At 49.7% G+C, this 12,999-nt stretch overlaps 1 protein-coding gene across 2 annotated transcripts in view; it reads left to right on the forward strand.

Annotated features, from left to right (window-relative positions):
- The first annotated feature begins 1,832 nt into the window (after window positions 1-1,832).
- The window catches only part of SNX19 (sorting nexin 19), a 37,357-nt gene continuing 26,190 nt past the window's right edge, over window positions 1,833-12,999 (forward strand). Inside the window, exons 1-7 of one of the 2 annotated variants that reach the window (XM_040992657.1) lie at window positions 1,833-3,687; window positions 6,594-6,732; window positions 7,627-7,727; window positions 7,843-7,962; window positions 9,790-9,920; window positions 11,048-11,144; window positions 11,603-11,783. In XM_040992657.1, the coding sequence (XP_040848591.1) occupies window positions 2,023-3,687; window positions 6,594-6,732; window positions 7,627-7,727; window positions 7,843-7,962; window positions 9,790-9,920; window positions 11,048-11,144; window positions 11,603-11,783 (2,434 nt within the window). In that variant the 5' untranslated portion in view covers window positions 1,833-2,022. The remainder of the gene's footprint in view (window positions 3,688-6,593; window positions 6,733-7,626; window positions 7,728-7,842; window positions 7,963-9,789; window positions 9,921-11,047; window positions 11,145-11,602; window positions 11,784-12,999) is intronic. The other variant, XM_040992658.1, reaches the window with a different exon arrangement.

Here is a 12,999-nt window from a genome sequence, read left to right on the forward strand (position 1 = left end):
CGGAATCTGGAAGGCGCTCTTGGCTCCCTCTGTGCACCAGACCATCTGGTCAGGTGGCACAGTGCCCACTTACAAGGTCAGTTCCTTTCTGCCCTCCACACTCCAGATCAGGCGGCAGAGTAAACTTTCTCTCCTAAGTGCAAGGGCAAACCTTCAGCAACAGAGCAAGCCTCTGCATCATGTGTACTTCTAGTTTAGTTCCCACTACTTGGCAGAGTCAGATCTCTAGGGCTCCCCTGTCAGCTTCTAACCACTCCTGAGGGCCACAGAATGGCCTGAGAGAACAAACAGCAAGAGCATTCACTTCCTGGAGTCCTTTCCTGGGAAATGGCAGGTGCCACGGAAATGCAGACTGGCATTCTGGCTTCTCAGCAACGTGCTTAGTCGGCTTGCTGAACACTTGGGTCCTAAATCCCAGCCTTGCTCCTAGGAGTCCTTCATCATTAACCATGATAATGCATCCAAACAACAGCTTATTTTTGCCTTCCCTCTCTCTCTTTTTTTTTTTTTTTTTTTTTTTTTTTGCATCAAGAGTAGGAATGGAGAGCAGAGGCCACAGTACACTTCCTGTTGGCACAGTTCTGTTTTTATTTTTAACTGGCATCCAACTGAAGATTTCTTGAAGCGTCTTGGGAATGATGCTGTATGACAAAAGCCTGCTAACAGCATGGAGGCTGCTGGAGATGGGCGCGTAGGCATAGCTTAGAACAGACGATGGACATGCTGTGTCAAAACAGAAATGAGACCACATTGCAGACAGAACCCTCGGGAACAAGGCAGAGGAGGAAGCTGGCCTGGTAACAAATGGCCACAGACACTATTATTACACGCAGTCAAGACTCCAGGCGGATACTCGGTCTTCCTATGAGTAATTCCGTCCGTGTAGATAACTGAAGGCAGACTATCTCATACTGGCTTGCGTTATCAGACATGCATCCAAGCTTAAACAATCCATTTCCCCAGGGAGATGTCTTCATCAAGAACCACAAGGACCCACTCTGTCCCTTCAGGATGAGCCCTTCGACACAGCAACCACCACACATGCTTGAGTTTTGCCGGAATGCCACAACCAGCTAACCCAAAGTCACAAGTCTGGCTTTGTGATGCAGTCCTTGACATTTAAGGAGTGAATTTATCCCTGTGTTGTGCTTTCTGCCCGACAATTCCCGAGAGCAAGTTAGGAGAGATGAGGCAGAAGATTCTGGAGGAAGGGACATGAATTTTTAAATCCATCAGGCCAGTGGAAATATGCGCCCCCTACCCTACCCCAAGAGATTAAAATAGACCGGATTCCTGAGAATTCGCTGAAGTAGTGAAGGGCCTTTGCACACAACCTTTGCAAACCAGAAAGAAAATTCACTTTAAAACCTCTGGAACTCCGCGTCTTGCCGGTTCTCTGCCCAGGGCCGCTCTATCGGGCGCCGTAAATGATTATTTTTTGCATTTTGGCTTGCGCTTGGGAGTGGTGGGGTTCTGACTGGACCGTCGGGGCGCCCCTGAGCACCAGGGGGCGCCGGCCTGCGCGCTCCCGAGGGCGCGCGCGCGCTCTCCCGGCGTGCCTCGCGGACGCCGACGTCCACCCGGAAGGGCGGCCGGCCGGCCGGCAGGCCCGACAGACGGCGGCCGGCGGGGCGGCTGCAGCGGGCGAGGCCGGCCGAGAGGGACCTCGATGCGGCCGCTGCCGGCCGGGGCTCGGGGTGGGCGCGCAGCCCGCGGCGGCCGGGCAGCCGGGCGTGAGTGTTGCCGGGGCCGCGCCGCGCCATGATGCAGGCCGCGGGGCTCGCCAGGGCCGCGTCTGCGCCACAAGGGGCCGCGTCTCCGCCACAAGGCGCCGCGTCTCCGCCACAAGGCGCTGCCGCCGAGGCTCCGGGGACAAGGCGGGCTGCCGTGGGCGCCTTGCACGGCCTGTAGGACTTGGAGGGGCCCGGCACCCTGGCCCTCGGCCCCCTCGGACTTCCTAGTGCCCCGGCTCTGCAGTGACACGCCAGGAGGGCCGTCCACCCTCCCGGGGAGCCGTGAGCCATGAAGACAGAGGCCGTTTCCCGGTCCCTGGAGCCCCCGGCAGACCCCCGCGGCATCCTCCATCAGCTGAGCAGCCGGAAGCTGATGGCTTTCGGAGTCCTGCTCGGCTGGCTCCTGGTCATCCACCTTCTGGTCAACGTGTGGCTGCTGTGCCTCCTGTCTGCCTTGCTGGTGGTGCTGGGAGGGTGGCTGGGCGCCAGCGCCGTCGTGGGCGCCTCGGGTCAGCTGCACCTGGAGCGATTCATCCCCATGGCCACCTGCCCTCCGTGCCCCGAGGCAGAGAAGCAGTTGGAACAGGAGATCAACTGTACCATCCAGATGATTATTAGGGATTTTGTGTTATCCTGGTATCGTTCCGTGAGCCAGGAGCCCGCCTTTGAGGAAGAGATGGAGGCGGCCATGAAGGGCTTGGTCAGGGAGCTTCGCAGGAGGATGGGCCTGGTGGACAGCTGTGCGCTTGCTAAGAGAATCCTCGTCCTCTGTGGTTGCCACCTGCAGAGCTACATTCAGGCAAAGGAGGCCACGGCAGGGCAGCAGAGCGGGCCGGTGGAGCCTACCCAGCTCTGGGAAGCCTACTGCAGCGTTACAGCGCCACATCCCGCAGTGCACTCCTCCAATGCTGAGGTCTCCTACACGCGTGGCCTCGTGGACTTGATGTTGCAAGGGCTGGTGCCCAAGCCACACCTGGAGACGAGGACGGGCCGCCATGTCATCGTGGAGCTCATTACGTGTAACGTTATCTTACCACTGGTCGGCAAGCTGTCAGATCCCGACTGGATCCACCTGGTCCTTGTGGCTGTCTTTTCCAAGGCCAGAAATGATCCAACACTGGAGGCTAGCCCACCCTGCCCAGCCAGCGTGCCGGAACAGCCCACGGTGCCCACTTCTCTGCCACTGATTGTTGAAGAGAGTCCGCCGGAAGGGCGAGCCCCCTCGCCAGTTGTTGCAGCTCCAGTGCTGGTAAACGCCGCTGACTCGGGCTTCTCCCCAGAGGTTGAAGAAGGCCACGAAGCTGTCGAGACAGATTTCAACGAGATACTTGAAGAAAGGAAAGTGGGGAACAGCTCTCCTTTCCTGCAGCCAGATCTCCGAGGCCCCCTGTTCTTATGTGAAGATTCCGAGCTGGAGTCGCCACTGTCGGAACTGAGCAAAGAAACCATCTTGCTCATGACGCCAGGCAACTTCCTCTCCAACCGGATCCAGGATGCCCTGAGTGCCCTGGAGGAGTCACAAGTGTTGGAGCCGAAGGAAAGGGAGGGCTCTGATGGCGTTGAAGGGGCCGAGGCTGAGGACGGTCCAGGCAGCGAAGCAGACGCCGGCCTTCTGGTCCCCATGCTGAGCGCTTGCCCGGAGATCCAGATTGAAGCAGCAGACAAGGAGGTTGAGCAGGGAGATGTGGCCTCTCTCACCGCTCTGCTGGAGGAACGGGAGAAGGGGGGACCCGTGCGACCCTCGTGCCTGGACAAGGAGCTCCCCGAGGGAGCCCTGGATCCCGCCGTCTCCTCCTCTCCACCTGCTCCTCTCAGCTCAGCCCCTTTCAGCTTTGAGCCGCTCAGCAGCCCGGACGGCCCGGTTGTCATACAGAACCTTCGGATTAGTGGCACCATTACTGCCCGAGAGCACAGTGGCACTGGATTCCACCCATATACACTCTACACCGTGAAGGTAACAGGAGGAAAGCTGGGCACCCGGTCTGGGTGGAAGTGCATTCCGAAAGCGGAGTTAATGAGGTGGATGTTGGGGGGGGAAGGGAGATGACTGCTATAGCTCTGTTTAACTCAACAAATGTACGTTTCCTTTTTTTTTTTTTTTTTTAATTGGAAAGCTGGATTTACAAAGTGAAGGAGAGACAAAGTGAAAGGCCTTGCATCTGCTGGTTCACTCCCCAAGTGGCTGCAACAGCCAGAGCTGAGCCAATCCAAAGCCAGGAGCCAGGAGCTTCTGCATCTCCCACATGGGTGCAGGGTCCCAAGGCTTTGGGCCATCCTCGACTCCTTTCCCAGGCCACAAGCAGGGAGCTGGTTGGGAAGTGGAGCAGCTGGGATCCCGGGTGTGCAAAGCAAGGACTTTAGCGACTAGGCTACCCTGCCAGGCCCAACAAACGTACATTTTCTAAAAGTTGGCCATTATAGTACTCACACAAGTAAACCTAGAATTTCACGACTGTTAGAATGTTGAAAGTTGTGGTTTCCAGTGATTTTCAAACCTGACAGTACCTTTAATTATTTGGGTTGCTTTTTTCATTTTTATTTCTTTGAAAGCCAAGATGTCAGAGATTTTAGCCTGCATTCCCCAACAGCCAGGACTGGGACAGGTTCGGACCGATAGCGAGCACTCCTGGCTGAGCTCTCATGTGGCTTGCAAGGTCCTGCCATTGGAGTCGTCACCCACTGCCTCCCCAGGCACCTTGGCAGGAAGCTGGATTGGAATCAGTAGTTGGGGCTCCAACAGGGACTTCAGTATGGGCTGCTGCCGTTGTAAACAGTGGCTTTATCCATTGCACCACAATGCTGGCCCCTGACGTGCCTTGTTAATGTACAGATTTGGGCAAGTTCTACGTGAGAATTTACTTGGATGGGTTTTAGAATTCCAGATTTCTTGAAATAGAACTCTCTGAGTCATACGGAAGCAACCTGTTGTAAGAGCGCTTTGGGGGAAGTGCTGCTCTAATCTAACCAGCCCTCTTCATGCTGTTTATGTCCAGTGTTTCCCGAATCTGTGCTCAAGTAACTACAGGAGTAAAGTACTTACTGTTAGACAAATAATCTGCATTCCTAAAACAAACTACAAAAGATGCTACTATTTTTTTGAAAGAAAGAAGTTAACAGGGAAGAAGTTGGGAAAGTGTGTGTCAGTTGGGTTAAATTTGCCTTCCCTGTAAATCGATCTGATTCAGTCTCGGGCCTCATGCCATACTCCTCCCTGTGAAATGCCAGTCCATGTAAGAAGGGAAGGACTCTGTCTGACCTGCTGCAAACTGCTGCGAAGTATCCCACAGAAATGCTGCTCCAACTCTGAGAGCCTCAGCCTGAATTCTGCCTCTATTCTTATTTCATATTTACTCATTTATTTATTTGAAAAGCAGAGTTACAGAGAGAAGGAGGGAGAGGAAAGTCCTCCATCCACTAACTCATTCCGCAGAGAGCCTCACGCGCTAGAGCTGGGCAAATCCAAAGCTAAGAGCCACGAGTGTCTGCTGGGTCATTCCCCACTGCTTTCTTGGGCATATTAGCAGCAAGCTGGATCAGAAGAGGTGCAGCTTAGACTAAACAACACCAAGGTGGAATGCCAGCTTCGCAGGCGGTGGCTTTATCTACTCTGCCATAACACCGAACCCTGCCTATCGTTCTCGATCTATTTATTTATAAGGCAAGCTTTAAAAAAAAGTTTAGTTTTTTCCTGGAAAGGTAAATTTTTGTAGAAAGAAGAAGATACAGAGAGAAAGACCTTCCATTCACTGGTTCAGTCCCAAAATGGTCACAGCAGCCGGAGCTGAGCCGATCCCAAGCCAGGAACCAGCCAGGATGCTCCTCCAGGTCTTCCATGCGGGGGCAGGGTCCTAAAGCCTTGGGCCATCTTCCGCAGCCTCCCAGGCCACAAGCAGGGAGCTAGATGGGGAAGGAACAGCTGGGACACGAATCTGCACCCATGTGGGATCCAGTGGTTGCAGGGCAAGGATTGAATCACAGGTCCACACGCCGGGCCCTGTTCTTGACTTCTCATTATTAGCCTGAGGTGCGGCTTTGCTCCCGGGTGCTCAGAATGACTGCTTTCCCTTGTGGCTAAGGCAAATTTCCAAGAAGGAGATAAAGCCAAGCAGTGGAAGGCCTGCCCTCACTTGTCAAGAAGGCTAACACCTAAGCCATGGCGTCACTCTTGAGTGTTTCTGCCTGTGGGTGTGTGGTCCTGTCCACCTGCTAGGCCTCCGGGAACGTGAATGTGGCAGGTTGTGCTGCCTGGCAGCACCAGTCCTCACTTGGCTTCTAACATTACAGATGATACATACTTGGGAAGGGGGTAATGGGCTTCTGAGAACAATTAGAAACCTTAATATGCCCAAGGCAAACAGAAGCACAAGTGTCTCCTTCTAATTCATCTGAAACATAGAATTTTTTTTTTTCAGCTTGTGGTTGAGGTCAACCCCTCCCCCCTCTATGAACTACTGGTTGATTATAATGGCTACCTGGTTTTTCTCTTACATTAATATCCAGCCCTATAATTTTGGGGGTAAAAGAGGCAGTATCATCTGTTATGAACTGGGGAGATTTGAAAGTTAGTTACGTAGCCATTTGTTACAGATGAAGAAAGTGTCTAGTGGAGGGAATGTTTGAATGGAAGTAATGGGCAGGAATGGTGGCTCTCGTTTCTGACTTCCTGAATTCTGCCACCCCTGGGCTTTGAGTTGTTCCTCACCACTTAGTGTGGCAGTCAGATATGGTATGCCCTGAAACAGAACAACCCTGTTCTTTGTTCCTACTCTGTTCTGTATGGCCATTGACCGTGATCGTTAGAATGGCTAGAAGGTGGTCTAAACCTGACTGATTCAGCCAACAAATGTGTCCTTTCAACAGTACGAGACGGCTCTCGGTGGTGACAGCAGCAGCGGCCTGCAGCAGCTGGCGTACCACACTGTGAACCGCCGCTACCGGGAGTTCTTGAATCTGCAGACTCGACTGGAGGAGAAGCCGGATCTGCGCAAGTTCATCAAAAGTCAGGCTGCCTGCTTACGTTTCACATCTGACCACCCTGACCTTGACAGTGGGGTTGACTGTCCGGTTGTAAGCAGGGGTGGGAGAGGAGAAGGACGCGTTGGAGTCCTCTGCTTCCAGAGTCTGGTTGGGTTTTAGTGTAGGGCATCAGGAACTCCATTTATTCCTAACGTTGCTGAGCACTGCTTCTGGAGCCTCATTAGTTTAAGTTTGGGAAAGAAGCAGATGCTTATTTTACCTCCGCCTGTGTGAGAAGTTAAACTAAATTGATCCCAGATTGACACTTTGAAATATAAAACTATTATCCAGAAACTCTTGGAACCTTAATTCCTTTGACAGTCGGGCTGTTTGAATACCCTGTTTGACACATCCAAGACACAGGGAAAACAAAAAACTTTAGTGATCAACTACTTTCATTTTTTAGAATGTGATCACCCAAAATAAGCATTTTAAAAAGTGAGATGTAAATTACATGTTTTTATTTCTTTATCAGAGTAGTTAATACTAAGGCAAGCTTGAATGTATTTACCCAGTTTATATGTTTGGTCCTCATAGTAATCTCTGAGATAGTTGTTACTGTCTCTGTTTTTCAGAGGAAAACAGGTTCCCAGCAAGATCTTGCAGCTTAACCTGAAGTCATTATTAAAGTAGAAACTGGAGGCAGAGTTGAAACTTTGGGTGTCAGAAACCTCAGTCACTGCAGAGCACGGCCTCTCGGTGTTAACCATGAGAGCAGCCTGTACGTGCCATCTGTAGAGCGTATTTAAGATGCCCACTTTTTTTTTTTTTAATATCTTCAGTAGTTTTTTTTTTTTTTTTTTTTTTAGAATATGTGTGGTATGTTTTGCTTTGGGTAGTTGTGTTAAATGAACTTTGTGCTGTTGTTCTTTGGAAGATGTGAAGGGCCCTAAAAAGCTGTTTCCCGATCTCCCGTTTGGCAATATGGATAGTGACAAAGTAGAAGCCCGGAAGAGCCTCCTGGAATCCTTCCTGAAGGTCAGCATCCTTCCCTTTTGGCTTTGCTCTCATTCAACCTCGAGACATCCAAGTCAAGGGAGGAAGACTTGGGGACCGTGGTTTCTCTTTCAAATCCTGCTCTGTTCTTTTGCAGCAACTCTGCGCCATCCCAGAGATTGCCAACAGTGAGGAGGTGCAGGAGTTCCTTGCTCTGAACACAGATGCTCGAATTGCCTTCGTCAAGAAGCCATTCATGGTCTCTAGGATAGACAAGGTATCTGCAGAGCCACTGCTGGGCAAACAAGGAAGGCGGGGCGTGGTGGGGGGGAGGCAACGCAGAGTGTTGTGTTACTCTTGTAAGGTAGATACGTAACTCCTTGGATAAGCTGATGATCGGATGATCTCTTCTGGAAGCACGGGTCATTTCCAGGAAAGAGCCCTAATAGAGGACACCAGATGGGCTTAGTGGTCCTCTGCTAGGAAGCCAGGTGTGGACAGAGCGGTCCCTTCTTCAGAGGGCTGTCTCAGCACCTGTGGATGTTTGCATCACACATTGGAGCCTGTCGACTGCCATGGCCCACTGGTATCACTGAAGTCTGCAGGACTGAAGCCCGGGGTTTCCGTGCTTGGTGGTTGCCCTTGTTTGTAGATTCGAGGGAACACAGTAAAAGGGGATTTCATGTGGCGGGTCTGAGAGGGCGTCTGCTGCCATGTGGAATGGTAGCAGAAACCAGAAAAGGGCTCACTAAGCATCCCCCCCGTTTGCATAGAGATCTGTCCACTTGTTGGTTTCGTCAGCAGCTGCTCACCAGTTGCCTGTTTGGAGCTACCAGCTTCATTAGGCTACAGTTCTGAACCTGGAGAGCAAGTCGCAATTTCAAAGCCACATTATCTTCATTTGTGCCATTCTTTGTTTTTCTGGGTTTGTTTTTCTCTAGTCTTCACTGTAGTCTTGTCGTCGACTTTTGCCATATTTGCCAGCTGTGCTCCTTGTAGAATTTTACAGGAATGTGTCACAGAAGGCAAGGTTCTGCCCTGACCCAGGAGTATCAGTTTTGCAAGAAGCACCAAAGGAAAAATGAATGGTTTCTTTCATTTCTTCGATAGGTTTTTAAAGATTTATTTTATTTTATTGGAAAGACAAATTTACAGAGAGAAGGAGAGACAGAAAGAAAGGTCTTCCATCCGCTGATATGCTCCCAAAGTAGCCACAGTGACTGGAGCTGAGCCAGTCTGAAGCCAGGAGCCAGGAGCTCTTCCAGGTTTCCCATGTGGGTACAGGGTCCCAAAGCTTCAGACCAACCTCTGCTGCTTACCCAGGCCAAAGACAGGAAGCTGGATGGGAAATGAAGCAACCCGGACATAACCCAGTGCGCATATGGGATCCCAGGCTTGAAAGGAGAGGATTAGCCTAATGAGCCATTGCACCTGCTCCGGTTCTTTGATATTTTATTACTATTTTGGAACATTTTCATTTTGTAGCAAATATCTATATATCATTTTTGTCATTCTGAGAGAGATCATCTTAATTTCCAGTGAAGATGATTTTACTTGATTTTCATAATTGGAAAAGTGCATATGAATTTCAGATACTTGCTTTTGACTTGACTGATTTTGTTTGGATGTGCTCTAGATCGTATGCCCTTAGGCCATGTCTTCTTTTTTAATGTTTAGTCATCGTTTTCACTCTTGCTTTTCTCCTTGTACTGCTGCCTCTTTACTTCTACCAAATGTTATGTCTTGATGAGAGAATTATTACTTTAGAAATTATAAATTACTTTTTTATAGAAAGACAAACATGGAAAATAAAATTTACTTCACCGGCCTGCAGAACCCACAGGTTGTGCTTGTCTATTTTGCTGTCTTTCCGATGGCATTGCTTGTCTCCCTCTGTGAGTAGGAGAACCTGTTTCAGTGCTACAGCCGAAACAGTTTAGCCGTTAGCTGGCAGCTGACTCTGCTGATGAACATGGCTGTTCTAGAGGGATGGATCTGGCTTTCATTTCTTGACTGACTCTGTTGTATCAAGCAGCGTGAGGCAGCTGTGTGGTGTTGGGAAGTCTGAATGGCCGTGCTGACCTTGCCCCCCTTACCCCCGCAGATGGTGATGAGCGCCATTGTGGACACGTTGAAGACAGCCTTTCCTCGCTCTGAACCCCAGAGCCCCACGGAGGAGCTGAGTGAGGCTGAGACCGACAACAAGCCCCAGGCAGAAGGCAAGAAGGCTAGCAAGTGAGAAGCCCTTCAGCCCCAGGGACCCTTCCTCACTTCGCAGGTTGATCTCCAATCGTCAAAGACCACCCCGTTATCTAGCCTAGAAGGACAAAGGTCAGGCATCCATACCAGGATTCAGACAAAGCCAGACCCAGGCTCCACCCAGAGGAGCCTAGGGCTCTGGGAACTGGGAACTCAGCTGAGGGTTTGTTCTTTGCTTGGGAACCACAGACCTCAACTGACCTGGAGTGTTTGACTAGAAGAAAAACCCTAGAGTATGAATGAATATATACCTGAGAAATCGAGACATTTCTTCCCTACTGAGAGTGAAAACTAGGGTGCGTAGCCTACTTGTTTTTGTGATCATTTCTGGGAATTTTGCCTTGGAAGTTGCATTCTTTAGCACTGATCTGGGCAGGAGTAGTTGGAAACTTACTGGGCCTATTTTAGTCTCTGGCTGACTGCTTGTGCCCTCTCCTACTCGGGGGTCCCAGCTGGTTCTTGGCAATTTGTCAAGCTCACGTGTAGAAAGCAGGCACAACTATCCTGACTGGAAATTTCGTCTTATGAAGGAGGGAGATGGCCTGATTGCCTGCTTTGTCTCTGTGCTCGCGTTTTGTGGGTCAGCAATAACGGACTCAGATGGCTTAGCCTTGGTCAAGCAGATTCACGGAGCCTGTATGTATCACTCCTGTATTCCTGGAATGTCAGATTATCGCTTGCAGTTCTTCCTCTGTTTTTATTTTAAAAGCAAGGGGAATAAATGAATGTCCAGAAAGGGTAACACCAGAACCCTTGGTCCAAGCCAGTAACCTGTAGCATCTTGTAAATTTGTAATGAATGAGTGGGTCACATCAAACATTCTCTTAGCTTGTGGAGCTATAACCATGACAAATTGGTCCCTATTATACTGAGCAAAAGCCCTGTCCCACATGGACTGTGGATGTTGTCTAGCTTAGGCATTGGCAGAGCACAGGTTTGGGACATTTCAGGACCAGGGCTTAGCTGACAGCTCTGACCCCAAAAACTTCCCAAGAACAAGCATAGGAGTACTGCACTCCTGATGCATCACTGTGCTCGTCGGCCCTTTGTCCAGGAATCAAGACCATGAATCGTAACTTGTTTCTGCTCTGCTCCTTTGCCAGGTCCAGACTGAGATTCTCATCCAGTAAAATTGCTCCGGCACTGAGTGTAACCGAGGCACACGACAAGATACTCTATTGTCTCCGTGAAGGAAACGTGGTGAGAAGCAAACTCCAGAGAACGGCAGCAGTCAGGGTCTGGGATGTTGGTTTGTCCTCCAGCTACAGCAGAGGAAGCTTTCTGTAAAGTCAGAAAAGGACTCGGTGTTCTGCTACTGGGCTGAATTAACATCCGACTCTCAAATTTTTATGCTGGAAGTATTATCTCTGAATACTTTGGAATTCTTAACAGTTATGAGTTGGCAAGTGGATCTCTCTGGGGTAGTGAGTTTATAGATGATCCCAAAATGTGTATAGAAGTGATAAACATTAGAAAAGGCTTGTGCTACTTGCAGCTTAGTTTAAAAAAAAATACATAAACTTGCCTAAGATGATCACAGAATCAGTAGGGTCTGTGTGTATGGTACTGTTGAAGGGTGGGAGAGGAGGGGTGGCAAGAGTGCCGTGTTTGTTTTACTGATTGCTGTCTCTGTGATGTCCCACTGGCTGTTTCTCTAGGAGTCTGAGACCCTATCCATGTCTAGAATGGAATCCTTTATTGAACAACAGACAAAGTTACTGGAAATGCAGCCAACAGAAGCCCTAGATAAAGGCCCTAGAGGAACGTCCAAAGGCCTTGTGGATAGTGGCTCATCAGGTGCCGCTGTGCCAGCCCAAGGTCTCAGTGCCAGGAATCCAGGTAGGTGTCAGCCTCTCTGCTCCCCCGGAAAAAGAGCCAGGTTTCAGTCCACTTAGGACTACCGGTGGTTGGATTTTGCTGCGTTTGTTGTTGTTGCTGCACTTGGCAAAAGTGAGCTGCGTGTTGAACCTCTGTGTCAAGATGCTTTGCTGAGTGCTGGTTTCAGAGATGAATGTGGGTGGTCCTCAGGGCCCAGTCACACAGCGGAGCTGGGCACACACGTGAGGAATTCTAACAAAGCAAAAGACATCATACTTATAACACTGATGCCCAGGTTTTGTCTGTGCCACAGTACGACCTTCAAGCAGAAATCCCATCCCCTGAATGTGTGTAACACCGCTCTGCTGACTTTCTTTCTGCTTCTCTTGTGTCGGCTTCTTGGTCCATCTTGTTGGCTCCCTTTTCTGCCTTCCTCACCCTTAGTTTTGACTCTGTACTCCAGTTGTGCACACACTCCCTGGGTGATGCCATCTGTACTGGTAGCTTCCACTGTAACACAGTGTTGAATACATACTGCATCGTGTATGCCTACATTTGAGTGGACCATACGACAACTAAAATACAACGTGTCCAAAATGAAATTCATGTCTTTGCCCTGTTCCTCCTGCCTTGTGTCCTGCCCTGACAGATGAAGCCACCTAATTGTTAAGGTGGAGTCATGCAGAAAGGTAGTGATAGCTCAGTTCCTTCTGCATAAGCACTGAGGCAGGTCAGGTTTGCTTCCCGCCGAGGATAAGTGCAGAGCCCTTGCTGTTAATTAGTACATTTGCTGAACCAAACTTTATCCATTCCTTCAAAAAAAGACTTCTCCTGAGAATAAAAAGCTCACAACCCCTGGACTCAAAAGGGTAAAGAAAAAACCCATTTCACCATTTTCGCTTAAGTGAATAGAAGTGTGCCATCTGACCTCTGCTCTGTCTACCTCAATTTAGCTATGAAACATGTTTTGCCACCCCAAACCTTCCCACATTTCTCGCTGGTATAGTAATGAAGCTGTGTGACAGCAAAGGCATCAGAGAATTTTAATGAATTGTAAATAAAAAGGGTCAAGTAAATCATTCTAAACAAAATCAAGCCTGTAAATTTAAATAACGTATCTCCTAAATGATGGTTTGTGTTCAAGCCCTGATATCCCTGAGAGACTCCAACAGCTCTCTTGATAGAAACTTGACCATTCTCTTCAGTAGAATTTAGTTTTACTGTTTTTTTTCTTATT

Source organism: Ochotona curzoniae, unplaced genomic scaffold (genome assembly GCF_017591425.1).
Source record: "Ochotona curzoniae isolate NIBS_2020 unplaced genomic scaffold, NIBS_Ocur_1.0 contig_832, whole genome shotgun sequence".
NCBI classification, from domain to species: domain Eukaryota; kingdom Metazoa; phylum Chordata; class Mammalia; order Lagomorpha; family Ochotonidae; genus Ochotona; species Ochotona curzoniae.